The sequence below is a fragment of the Tachypleus tridentatus genome, chromosome 2 (assembly GCF_004210375.1).
Source record: "Tachypleus tridentatus isolate NWPU-2018 chromosome 2, ASM421037v1, whole genome shotgun sequence".
Lineage (NCBI taxonomy): Eukaryota > Metazoa > Arthropoda > Merostomata > Xiphosura > Limulidae > Tachypleus > Tachypleus tridentatus.
In genome coordinates, this window is record NC_134826.1 from 9,459,064 (window position 1) to 9,473,903 (window position 14,840).

Consider the following 14,840-nt stretch of genomic DNA (forward strand, 5'->3'; position numbering starts at 1 on the left):
AACTACACACCCTCGGACTTAAAATAAGACAAGCTCGTCTCCACAAACATTCCTTGTTACCATGTGACAACAGGGGATTTCACAAGATGATGGGGCCTTGTTACCACGTGACAACAGGGGATTTCACACGATGATGGGTCAATAATTTTGTTAAGTACAAACACACATCTTTCATTAGGTTCATTTTCACACACCTACTTGTGCCTCCACATACAAGGGCTGGAAAATAGTTCCGTGTCCACTTTACAGCTGACCAAAACAAAGAGAATTTCACTTCTTTGTGCATCAATATTCAACAGCATTTGTAACCTTCGTGCGTGCATTTCGAAGTCATGAAGTTAGAATTGACAGTTTTAAATTTACTTTCTATTAATGAAAGTGCTTTTGAAGACTCGGAGAATACAATCAATCATCTTGTACAAACTTTACGAATTACGGTGGTTTGTACTTCAGTTTCCAGTAGTTCAAGTTCAGACGTTTGTGGAAAATATGAGCTTCACACACATACGTTATCAATGTAATGATAAATATATATGCTATATACACATATATGCATCCATTGCCGAAACACCTATGGCAAACAGTAACTAAGAAAACAGTTTATTTCAGTAGAGGTATATTGTAACAATAAACGCCCACGCTGAGATAGCTATATACTTCCCATGGAGCCCATTCATTCCTTGTATGTCGGGGTACACACAACTATTACTTATTTTGTAACATCCTATGATCATATATTCATTCCTTGTATGTCGGGGTACACACAACTATTACTTATTTTGTAACATCCTATGATTATACATTCATTCCTTGTATGTCGGGGTACACACAACTATTACTTATTTTGTAACATCCTATGATTATATATTCATTCCTTGTATGTCGGGGTACACACAACTATTACTTGTTTTGTAACATCCTATGATTATATATTCATTCCTTGTATGTCGGGGTACACACAACTATTACTTGTTTTGTAACATCCTATGATTATATATTCATTCCTTGTATGTCGGGGTACACACAACTATTACTTATTTTGTAACATCCTATGATTATACATTCATTCCTTGTATGTCGGGGTACACACAACTATCACTTATTTTGTAACATCCTATGATTATATATTCATTCCTTGTATGTCGGGGTACACACAACTATTACTTGTTTTGTAACATCCTATGATTATATATTCATTCCTTGTATGTCGGGGTACACACAACTATCACTTATTTTGTAACATCCTATGATTATACATTCATTCCTTGTATGTCGGGGTACACACAACTATTACTTGTTTTGTAACATCCTATGATTATATACCTCTTGCGTATTTGGTTATGATTATATACCTCTTGCGTATTTGGTTAAGTATTTTGGAACTCCATCCCCACATATACATATTTCTACTTCTTGATTTTAAATAATATGTATCTAAGACAAAACCCAGATTCACAGACAGTAGTTAAACGTTTTAAATTAAAGTATAATTTTATTAAATAGGCCTCAACTGCTTATCTTCACTTGCACGAGAACAAGGCAAGGCCTGATTAAGGGTTTTGTTGGCCCTATGCTTTTCTGCTTATAGAGGTCCCCTCGAGGCAGAACCTCCAGGTAGAATACATTTATAGTCACAGCCTGAGATACCCGAATTAGTGTGAGGACCTTGGCTTCAGCCCGGTAAGCCCATACCTTAAGCCGGGGTTGAAACTACCTGATTCACACCATAAGAATCGTTGTTCATAAATGTTGGAGACTTAGCGCTCGGACCATTATTATTATGTATGCCATATCCCAGACGACCTTATGAGCACTGGTATTGGATGAAGGACCACTTCGGCACTGAATGCGTGTATGTTTTTCTTATGACAAAGCCACACTGGGCTATCTGTTCTGTCCACCGAGGAAAATCGAATCCCTGATAAGTTATAAGTGACGGTCAATCCCACTATTCGTTGGTAAAAGAGTAGCCCAAAAGTTGGCGGTGGGTGGTGATGACTAGCTGCCTTTCCTCTAGTCTTACACTGCTAAATTAGGGGTGGCTAGCACAGGTAATCCTCGAGTAGCTTTGTGCGAAATTCCAAAACAAATAAATCGTATGAATGAGTTTTGAGATAAACAATATATAAAAATAATCTACTAAAGAATTAGGGCTGAGAGAGCTGTGGATAAAGGGTTTATTATAAAAAAACCTGCCACGTGTTTTAGTGATTATACTAAAAACACGTATTACATGTTTGTTTCACAATGTCGACATCTTCAAACTTTCGCTAACGGTTGTTCTAAAACAAATCAAAGTATCAGAATAGAACCTTTTGCATGAAAATGTTGCTTTACGTTGAATTATGACTATGGAAAAAGCACAAGCTAATGTTTTCATTCTTTACCAAAAATTAACAACAAGGTATAATTATGGAAAATTAACGGTGTCACCCTTATTTCTAGGGTTGGAAATATTTTTGAAGTGTAATGTGAGACCGAGCAGGATTTGAAGAGAGACACGGGGAATGAAAAAAGAACGGAGCTCGTGACAGGCCACCCCTTACACCTGCTGCCACCCCTCAAGTTGAGGGGTCCTCGTTCACTTAAGTTAAATAACTATAATTAGTTCTGTCGTTCATGAATTATGGTTCTCAAGCACGTGGTTTTTTTTTTTTTTTTGTGGTACCCGCAAAAGCCTCGAAGTTTATAATTATCACGTGATTTGATATAGTTCTCAACTAATACCGTGCCCCTAGCCACGCGTAAAAAAAAATAAAAAATTAAACACTACAATTGTCGATGATCATTAAACAGTTTAAACTATCAGCTTTATATCTTAAACAGATTAGGACGCTGCTAAATAACGTTGTAAAACAGGAACGACTCGAACAGTATTAACATGGAAATACCTCAAAACCACTTCATCACCACAGTTAAATTAAAGAAATGCTCGATTCTAAAAACACGAAACATTCTGTAATTTGAATTATCGGAATGTTGAACCAATCTCGATCTTATTTGCCTACGGCCCGGCATGGCCAGGTGGGTTAAGGCGTTCGATTCGCAATCTGAGGGTCGGGGGTTCGATTCCACGTCACACCAAACATGCTCGCCCTTTCAGCCTTGGGCGCGCTATAATTTGACGCTCAATCTCAATATTCCTTGGTAAAAGAGTAGCCCAAGAGTTGGCGGTGGGTGGTGATGATGACTAGCTGCCTTCCCTCTAGTCTTACGCTACTAAATTAGGGACGGCTAGCGCAGATAGCCCTCGTGTAGCTTTGCCTGAAATTAAAAAAAAACAAACAAACTTATTTTCCTTCAACAGTGACTATTTTTACGCAGCCTTTCAGTAAACATATTTTCGATCGTAAAATATTGAAGAAAAAACAAACACGTGCCCATAAACATCTTCGTGAAATCTTGGCTGTCGTAGAATCCAGAACACACTAATCCCGAAGACAATCAATCATTGGCTGGGATTAGGTGTGACACCTTAATAAAATTTCATTTTCAATCCGTATAAATAAATTGATCTTTCTTATGACTGTGTTTGTTAACTTGTTTTGACTATACTGACCAAAGTCATTTTGTTATGCTGTCAGGCGAAGAACATCCGGGTGGTAATAGTTCGAACATACGCACAGATATACACGATAGTTATGAGTTCTGAGTGAACAAATAACCCAGCCAATCAGGCTTAAAATTACTGTAATAAGTTACGATTTTACTACTTCTAACATGGCGTCCAAATGATCTAACGCATAATTACATATATTTCGGATAATATATCCTGGTTAGCACGTGATTCACTGTTCTTCTTGTACAAAATTCTTTAAGATACTCGTGCTTTCTTGTTGTAGAGTCAACAACACCACCCATCTTGTATCATGTTAATAACAACAACATCCATTTTGTATCATGTTAATAACAACACCACCCATCTTGTATCATGTTAATAACAACAACACCCGTTTTGTATCATGTTAATAACAACACCACCCATCTTGTATCATGTTAATGACACCACCACCCATCTTGTATCATGTTAATGACAACCAGTTGTAACACCTCCATCACTCTTTTCTCCAAATGTGTAATTGTTAACAGACTGTCATTACCAATTGAGTGCAGCAATTGGCACGTTTAAATTAAGACTCTCCTGGTATGTTTAGACTACAAAATCAACTGAGCCCAGGTCTTCAAGATGACGCCGGAACTCTATCCAACAACACATACGAAGGAAATATTAGTCTATTTGTTTTGAATTTCACACAAAGCTACATGAGCGTTATGCGCACTAGCCGTCCCTAATTTAGTAGTGTAGGATTAGAGGGAAGGCAGCTAGTCATCGTCACCCACCGCCAACTCTTGGGTTATTTTCTTACCAACGAATGATGAGATTGAACGGTACAATATAACGCCCTTACGACTAAAAGGGGCGAGCATGTTTGGTGTGACGGGGATTTGAGCCCGCGACCATCAGATTATGAGTTGAGCGCCCTAACCATCTAATCATGCTGAGCCAAGGAAATATTAATGTGCTTATTTTAATGCAACAGAATGTCTGCATGGCGACCACCAAGGGAAGCATACCCCGAAATTAAGCCTTATAAACCCTAAAGCTTACCGCTGAAAGATCGGAGGGGCATTATATAGAAAAGCAGGTAAGATTATCTTTTTTTCTAAAACTTATTTTTCTCGTATATTACGGAAACAATTATAACCAAACGACTGGTTGTTTTGTGTGTGTGTGTGTTTTTTTTCGCGCAAGTCTACTCGAAAGTTAACTGTGCTAGTCATCCCTCTAAAGGAAAGGTCTTGAACATCGTGAACTTTTGGGCTACTTTATATCAACAAAAACATATTGGAACCCGCGACCCATAAACTTAGTCGACTTCTCTAACCACTAGGCCATGCCAAGTCCCACAACCAAAAGAATATGAAATAATAATAAACTTTAATCTGTGATTATGAAATACGACGTACTATTAAGTAAATATGAAACATACTAACAACAGTTTTATTAAGAACATAACGACTTTCCTTAGACTTAGCTATACTCTGTATTATTTGTTTTCAAAATCTGAAACACGTTTGATTCAATAACTTGTCGACGAACAGATCGGTTAGTTAATATATCGAACGACTAACACGTTATTGTAAGTTATGTCAAAAGGTGGCGTACTTACATGGCTCCAACGTACAAAACCTCTTTCTCAAGATCTAAATAAAATGTCTTGTAATACAGTTCACCGCAGCTAAATTTTCGGGCTTTATCTGAAAAAAGACAACAAACATTCAACATACTACCCAGAACTGTTATCTCATGTTTTTTTGTGTACTATTGGGTTGAGGAATAATTCGTGAGCGTTTATTCAAGTTAAAAAAATATATTCATAAATGAAACGCTTTCGCAAAATATTTCATGTCATTTGGTAGATAATTTTTTGCTCTAATAGATGGTGTGTTTGATTTTCATATGTCTTTAATTTTTGCTTTCATTTTCAGCTCATTAAATGGAATGTCAAGTGGACAAAATCGAGCATTTTCGACACCATCTGCTTTTCGCATTTAATTTCTTGCAATTTCGTTTAAAACAATGCATACTATATACCTAGGTATTACATGAAATAAAGTATCATAATAAATGTTTTGGGTGTAATGTGTTCATGCATTGAAGTATTGTATAGTCTTGCATGTAATGCTTGAATGAAATTATTTAAAAACGCTCACGAATTATTCCTCAACCTAATATAAACAGAAGTGGTTCAGTACATAACATCATATCACTACGACATAGGAGTTGCAATGACGTAAATTTCAATGCAGTTTTCTTCAAGGTACAAAAATGGCACCGTCTCACGGGCCTTAATTATCTTTAATAAATTAAATAATGAAACAGTTTTAGTTTAATTTAAACCTGTAGAATGGAAGTACTTATACGATACACTTGTATAATTATATTACTATTATTTAATTACGTTATCAAGATCTGATAGATTTATAATTCAATTAAAAGCTCTAAAACTAATAGTGTTCTATGGCAGCTTGATTTGGTATCTGCAATCTCCCCAAGACGGAAAATTGGTCTCATTCGTGAAGTTTTATAAGGAATTTATACAAATAACTAAGTTTTACGTTTAACTATAGCACTACATATTGGACAAAGTTTTTTTGTCCGTGTCACAGGTCATTGAACAAGGTCGAAAATTCCAATTCTACAATAAGTACGAGCTTTATGGAAAGCAAACAACCTGCAACACTTTATATCTGAATTGACATGACTGGCCAATCAGTACTCAAATCATCAACTGGTCATTGTGCTATTCTTAGACCTTAAATGGTCATTGTACAATCCTTGATCTTGAAATGTTCAATGTCAAGTTATGGTCCTGAAATATTCAATGTGTATGTTTCGGTCCTCGCTTGTTTACCGTACGATCTTTATTGACCAACAGATGGTTCTTAGTCTTAAATTAGTCAGTTTACAACTTTTAATCCTCAACTAAAATAGAAGCAGACAAGCAAAAACAACAAGTGACAGACGGGAGGAAAACCAATGAAGTATCGCTTGGAATAGGGCGAGGCAGTCCTTAAATGACGAAAGATGACGCTTTGGGGTGGGTGGAGTTTAGTTGGAAGAGGGTGATGCCAAACAGCCATGTTTGTTTGAGGTCGTTCTTGTGATACGTGTCAGGTACCAAATCAGGTCGGAAGGAAACATCAGAGTGGACAAGAAAATCTGTTTAAGTGGAGAAAGAAAAGTAGCAGTGACAGACAGGGGTAAAGTGGTTTGAGAGGAAATTGAGACCAGCAGAAAAAACATTTACCCAGGAACGTAGTTGGCAGAAAGGAAAAACAACAAAAGTATAGCGTGATTATTTTGTCACGCGTGATTGAGATGAATTGCACGAATAGCAACCGAAGACTTGGTGATGACTGATGTTGATGAGGACGTTTCTGAGCACGTGGAAATCAAATATTGAGTGTGAGTGAAAGACACGAACGTAATGAAACTGGTTCCCTTGCCAACAGGTCGAAAGAAATACGGTAAACAACGGAGGGGCCGGGGGACAGCATAAAAGCGAGAAGAGAAAATTGAGAAAATGTCATTAGATGAAAGATAAAAATACGTGTGATAAAGAAAGACGTAAAGTAGCCAATTAACTCTGGTATGGGAGAGACTATGGACACCGAACTCTTCCAACGTTCTGGATTGGACAAGTAAACTGGGTTCAGTTATCGGACGTATAAATCAATGGAGAGAAAGTGAAAAACTATAAAATTAAAGAAGGGATATTATGACTGTAAGGAGGGTATATTATGACTATAAAGAAGGGATATTCTGACTGTAAAGAATGGATATTATGACTGTAAGGAGGGTATATTATGACTATAAAGAAGGTATATTATGACTATAAAGAAGGGATATTATGACTGTAAAGAAGGTATATTACGACTTTAAAGAAGGAATATTATGACTGTAAAGAAGGTATATTATGACTGTAAAGAAGGTATATTATGACTATAAAGAAGGGATATTACGACTTTAAAGAAGGTATATTATGACTATAAAGAAGGGATATTATGACTGAAAAGAAGGGATATTATGTCTGTAAGGAGGGTATATTATGACTGTAAAGAAGGGATATTATGACTGTAAAGAAGGGATATTACGACTTTAAAGAAGGTATATTATGACTGTAAAGAAGGTATATTATGACTGTAAAGAAGGTATATTATGACTATAAAGAAGGGATATTATGACTGTAAAGAAGGTATATTATGACTATAAAGAAGGGATATTATGACTGTAAAGAAGGTATATTACGACTTTAAAGAAGGGATATTATGACTGTAAAGAAGGGATATTACGACTATAAAGAAGGGATATTATGACTGTAAAGAAGAGATATTATGACTGTAAGAAGGGTATGACTGTAAAAAAGGGATATTATGACTGTAAAGAAGGTATATTATGACAGTAAGGAGGGTATATTATGACTATAAAGAAGGGATATTATGACTGAAAAGAAGGGATATTATGACTGTAAGGAGGGTATATTATGACTGTAAAGAAGGGATATTATGACTGTAAAGAAGGTATATTATGTATTATGACTGAAAAGAAGGGATATTATGACTGTAAGGAGGGTATATTATGACTGTAAAGAAGGGATATTATGACTGTAAAGAAGGTATATTATGACTGTAAAGAAGGTATATTATGACTATAAAGAAGGGATATTATGACTATAAAGAAGGTATATTACGACTTTAAAGAAGGGATATTATGACTGTAAAGAAGGGATATTATGACTGTAAAGAAGAGATATTATGACTGTAAGAAGGGTATGACTGTAAAGAAGGGATATTATGACTGTAAAGAAGGTATATTATGACTGTAAGGAGGGTATATTATGACTATAAAGAAGGGATATTATGACCGTAAAGAAGGTATATTACGACTTTAAAGAAGGGATATTATGACTGTAAAGAAGGTATATTATGACTATAAAGAAGGGATATTACGACTTTAAAGAAGGTATATTATGACTATAAAGAAGGGATATTATGACTGAAAAGAAGGGATATTATGACTGTAAGGAGGGTATATTATGACTGTAAGGAGGGTATATTATGACTGTAAAGAAGGGATATTATGACTGTAAAGAAGGGATATTATGACTATAAAGAAGGGATATTATGACTTTAAAGAAGGTATATTATGACTATAAAGAAGGGATATTATGACTGAAAAGAAGGGATATTATGACTGTAAGGAGGGTATATTATGACTGTAAAGAAGGGATATTATGACAGTAAAGAAGGGATATTACGACTTTAAAGAATGTATATTATGACTGTAAAGAAGGTATATTTTGACTGTAAGAAGGGTATGACTGTAAAGAAGGGATATTATGACTGAAAAGAAGGGATATTATGACTGTAAGGAGGGTATATTATGACTGTAAAGAAGGGATATTATGACTGTAAAGAAGGTATATTATGACTGTAAAGAAGGTATATTATGACTATAAAGAAGGGATATTATGACTATAAAGAAGGGATATTATGACTGTAAAGAAGGGATATTATGACTGTAAAGAAGGGATATTATGACCGTAAAGAAGAGATATTATGACTGTAAGAAGGGTATGACTGTAAAGAAGGGATATTATGACCGTAAAGAAGAGATATTATGACTGTAAGAAGGGTATGACTGTAAAGAAGGGATATTATGACTGTAAAGAAGGTATGTTATGACTATAAAGAAGGGATATTATGACTGTAAAGAAGGGATATTATGACTGTAAAGAAGGTATATTATGACTGTAAAGAAGGAACATTATGACTATAAAGAAGGGATATTATGACTATAAAGAAGGGATATTATGACTGTAAAGAAGGGATATTATGACTGTAAAGAAGGGATATTATGACTGTAAGGAGGGTATATTATGACTGTAAAGAATGGATATTATGACTGTAAGGAGGGTCTATTATGACTGTAAAGAAGGTACATTATGACTATAAAGAAAAGATATTATGACTATAAAGAAGGTATATTATGACTATAAAGAAGGTACATTATGACTATAAAGAAGGGATATTATGACTATAAAGAAGGTACATTATGACTATAAAGAAGGGATATTATGACTATAAAGAAGGTATATTATGACTATAAAGAAGGTACATTATGACTATAAAGAAGGGATATTATGACTGTAAAGAAGGGATATTATGACTATAAAGAAGGGATATTATGACTGTAAAGAAGGGATATTATGACTGTAAAGAAGGTATATTATGACTGTAAAGAAGGTACATTATGACTATAAAGAAGGGATATTATGACTATAAAGAAGGGATATTATTACTGTAAAGAAGGTATGTTATAACTGTGAAGAAGGTATATTATGACTATAAAGAAGGGATATTATGACTGTAAAGAAGGTATATTATGACTGTAAAGAAGGTACATTATGACTATAAAGAAGGTATATTATGACTATAAAGAAGGTACATTATGACTATAAAGAAGGGATATTATGACTGTAAAGAAGGGATATTATGACTGTGAAGAAGGTACATTATGACTATAAAGAAGGTATATTATGACTATAAAGAAGGTATATTATGACTGTAAAGAAGGTATATTATGACTGTAAAGAAGGTACATTATGACTATAAAGAAGGTATATTATGACTATAAAGAAGGTACATTATGACTATAAAGAAGGGATATTATGACTGTAAAGAAGGGATATTATGACTGTGAAGAAGGTACATTATGACTGTAAAGAAGGGATATTATGACTGTGAAGAAGGTATATTATGACTGTAAAGAAGGGATATTATGACTGTGAAGAAGGTATATTATGACTGTAAGGAGGGTATATTATGACTGTAAAGAAGGGATATTATGACTATAAAGAAGGTATATTTTGACTGTGAAGAAGGTATGTTATGACTGTGAAGAAGGTATATTATGACTATAAAGAAGGTATATTATGACTATAAAGAAGGTATATTATGACTATAAAGAAGGTACATTATGACTATAAAGAAGGTATATTATGACTGTGAAGAAGGTACATTATGACTATAAAGAAGGTATATTATGACTGTGAAGAAGGTACATTATGACTATAAAGAAGGTATATTATGACTGTGAAGAAGGTATGTTATGATTATAAAGTAGAAACATAAATATTGTGAACACAATTTCGGGGAATGTTGGAATTGGCTTGGTTTGGTTTGTACTTTGCACAAAGCTACACGAGGTCTATCTGTGCAGCCTTCCTTAATTTAGGTTGAAATGGGAAGAAGAATTCATTATAATTCTAAAAGAATAATATAAGTACAAGGTATCAAAATGTTTAAACCAACATTATTAGTACACAATGTTAAGGTACAAAATAATTCCAGGTCAGTATATTAATATAAGTACGAGGTACCAAAACGTTTAAACCAACATTATAAGTACACAGTGTTAAGGTACAAAATAATTCCTGGTCAATATATTAATATAAGTACGAGGTATCAAAACGTTTAAACCAACATTATTAGTACACAATGTTAAGGTACAAAATAATTCCAGGTCAGTATATTAATATAAGTACGAGGTATCAAAACGTTTAAACCAACATTATAAGTACACAATGTTAAGGTACAAAATAATTCCAGGTCAGTATATTAATATAAGTACGAGGTATCAAAACGTTTAAACCAACATTATAAGTACACAATGTTAAGGTACAAAATAATTCCAGGTCAGTATATTAATATAAGTACGAGGTATCAAAACGTTTAAACCAACATTATAAGTACACAATGTTAAGGTACAAAAATAATTCCAGGTCAGTATATTAATATAAGTACGAGGTATCAAAACGTTTAAACCAACATTATAAGTACACAATGTTAAGGTACAAAATAATTCCAGGTCAGTATATTAATATAAGTACGAGGTATCAAAACGTTTAAACCAACATTATAAGTACACAATGTTAAGGTACAAAATAATTCCAGGTCAGTATATTAATGTAAGTACGAGGTACCAAAACGTTTAAACCAACATTATAAGTACACAATGTTAAGGTACAAAATAATTCCAGGTCAGTATATTAATGTAAGTACGAGGTACCAAAACGTTTAAACCAACATTATAAGTACACAGTGTTAAGGTACAAAATAATTCCTGGTCAGTATATTAATATAAGTACGAGGTATCAAAACGTTTAAACCAACATTATTAGTACACAATGTTAAGGTACAAAATAATTCCAGGTCAGTATATTAATGTAAGTACGAGGTACCAAAACGTTTAAACCAACATTATAAGTACACAGTGTTAAGGTACAAAATAATTCCTGGTCAGTATATTAATATAAGTACGAGGTATCAAAACGTTTAAACCAACATTATAAGTACACAGTGTTAAGGTACAAAATAATTCCAGGTCAGTATATTAATGTAAGTACGAGGTATCAAAACGTTTAAACCAACATTATAAGAACACAGTGTTAAGGTACAAAATAAACCAACATTCCAGGTCAGTATATTAATGTAAGTACGAGGTACCAAAACGTTTAAACCAACATTATAAGTACACAGTGTTAAGGTACAAAATAATTCCAGGTCAGTATATTAATGTAAGTACGAGGTACCAAAACGTTTAAACCAACATTATAAGTACACAGTGTTAAGGTACAAAATAATTCCTGGTCAGTATATTAATATAAGTACGAGGTACCAAAACGTTTAAACCAACATTATAAGAACACAGTGTTAAGGTACAAAATAATTCCAGGTCAGTATATTAATATAAGTACGAGGTATCAAAACGTTTAAACCAACATTATAAGTACACAATGTTAAGGGACAAAATAATTCCTGGTCAGTATATTAATATAAGTACGAGGTGTTAAAACGTTTAAACCAACATTACAAAATAATTCCAGGTCAGTAGAACAGTTATTAACATTGACCAGTTACACACTTCATATGTTGTATTCAATGTAATGTCCAAAAATTGAAAAATATTCGCAATAATGCGGCTTTCGGAACTTAGGTCTACGACAACAAAGCAAAACCAGGAAGACTGTTTGTTTGTTTGTTTGTTTTGGAATTTCGCACAAAGCTACTCGAGGGCTATCTGTGCTTGCCGTCCCTAATTTTGCAGTGTAAGACTAGAGGGATAGCAGCTAGTCATCACCACCCACCGCCAACTCTTGGGCTACTCTTTTACCAACGAATAGTGGGATTGACCGTCACATTATAACGCCCCCACGGCTGGGAGGGCGAGCATGTTTGGCGTGACGCGGGCGCGAACCCGCGACCCTCGGATTACGAGTCGCGCGCCTTACGCGCTTGGCCATGCCGGGCCACCAGGAAGACAGTCCTAAAATAATATCCCAAAATTCGTAATAAAAATGACTGCCTTGACTATCACAATTATAATTTCGAATGAACTACCAATGTTGTTTATACATCAGCATTAGAATGAATTGTGTAACCACAATTGTTACAATTCTAATAATGAGTGCGTCTGTCTTTTCAGTTTCATACTTTTATTTTTTAATATGTAAAGAAAATTAAAATATACAATTTTCTATTCTTTGTTACAAACGAGACTTTATTTCACGCATCCAACGGAGAGATACTCCAGCTTGTACAACCAATAATCAACCAGCAACCACATTTAGATACTGTAGTTTTAATACAGCGGTTGATGGTGAGGGGGGCTAATTTCATGTTGAAACATACTTGTAGTAAATACATTATCTCAGGACGGCTGGTATCGATGCATTATCTCAGGACGGCTGGTATCAATACATTATCTCAGGACGGCTGGTATCAATACATTATCTCAGGACGGCTGGTATCAATACATTATCTCAGGACGTTTGGTATCAATACATTATCTCAGGACGGCTGGTATCAATACATAATCTCAGGACGGCTGGTATCAATACATTATCTCAGGACGGCTGGTATCAATACATTATCTCAGGACGGCTGGTATCAATACATAATCTCAGGACGGCTGGTATCAATACATTATCTCAGGACGGCTGGTATCAATACATAATCTCAGGACGGCTGGTATGGGTATTAACACTTTTATTAAAATACAAAACAACGTTTCAACTTCTTCTCTGCATTATCAGTAAAAGTGTTAATACCTATACCAGCCGTCCTGAGATATGTGATGTTGAAACTGTATGGAAATATTTAACGACCAAATGAATGTTTTCTTTGGTTTGTTCTGAATTTCGCGCAAGGCTACTCAAGGGCTATCTGCACTAGCCGTCCCTAATTTAGCAGTGTATGACTAGAGGTGTGTGTGTGTTTTTGTTATAGCAAAGCCACATCGGGCTATCTGCGGAGCCCATCGAGAGGAATCGAACACCTGATTATAGCATTGTAAATCCGTAGACTTACCGCTGTACTAGTGCGGGGCTAAGACTAGAGGGAAGGCAGCTAATCATTACTACCCACCGCCAACTCTTGAACTACTCTTTTACCAACGAATAGTGGGATTGACTGTAACATTATAACGCTCCAACGGCTGAAAGGGCAAGGATGATTGGTGCGACGGGGATTCGAATCCGCGACCCTCAGATTACGAGTCGAACGCCTTAACCCACCTGGCCATGAAGAGAAGTGACGAATTAGCCATAAATGCTATACTATTATATCCACGGACATGACACTGAAAAGATAGTTTGGTGTACCTTTTTGTGTGCTATTATCACAATATTAATATAACAACATTTGACAATTAACATGCTAGGGGGGAAGAAGTGGAAACAGAATCTTACCCTCCCAGGTCGACGACACGGCCAAATACTATTCACGGCATGACGTGGTTGAAAATAGTGACAAGAAATTACCGAAATTATAACAAAACGCACGGAAATAAATGTCAGACTTTACTGGAAACAGTGCTATTTAGAGTTATTACAGCCATCACGAGAGCTGCCGGACGTCCCAGTTTTTAGCCCTCTTCTTTGTCCCGATTATAGACATTAAGTGTTAAATAGCCTCAGTTTCTCTGCCTCTTGATGTCAGTTTTTCGTGTCCTGTTTGTCGTCATATGTGGCTTTCTGTTATGTAGGTTCACCTGTTAGACGTTTCACACGATACAGTGTCCTCACTTCCCACCCACTCTGCCACGGTCTCTTAACATAACTAGCACGAACTGGGAGTTGAGCATCTTCCGATACGATGACACTACATTTTTGTTCTGGGTAGATTCCAAAGAACTTGGACATTTTTTTATCATTAGTAGTTTTTAACTGTATAAGTTTTAGTCACATTTTGTTTGTCCATGGTTTTAAAACGTG

At 35.1% G+C, this 14,840-nt stretch overlaps 1 protein-coding gene across 2 annotated transcripts in view; it reads right to left on the minus strand.

Moving 5' to 3' along the window:
• LOC143237840 (semaphorin-2A-like) overlaps positions 1–14,840 on the minus strand; it is a 44,719-nt gene that overhangs the window by 23,903 nt on the left and 5,976 nt on the right. For both annotated transcript variants that reach the window (XM_076477509.1, XM_076477499.1), the window contains exon 2: positions 5,172–5,259. In XM_076477509.1, coding sequence (XP_076333624.1) covers positions 5,172–5,259 — 88 coding nt within the window. The remainder of the gene's footprint in view (positions 1–5,171; positions 5,260–14,840) is intronic.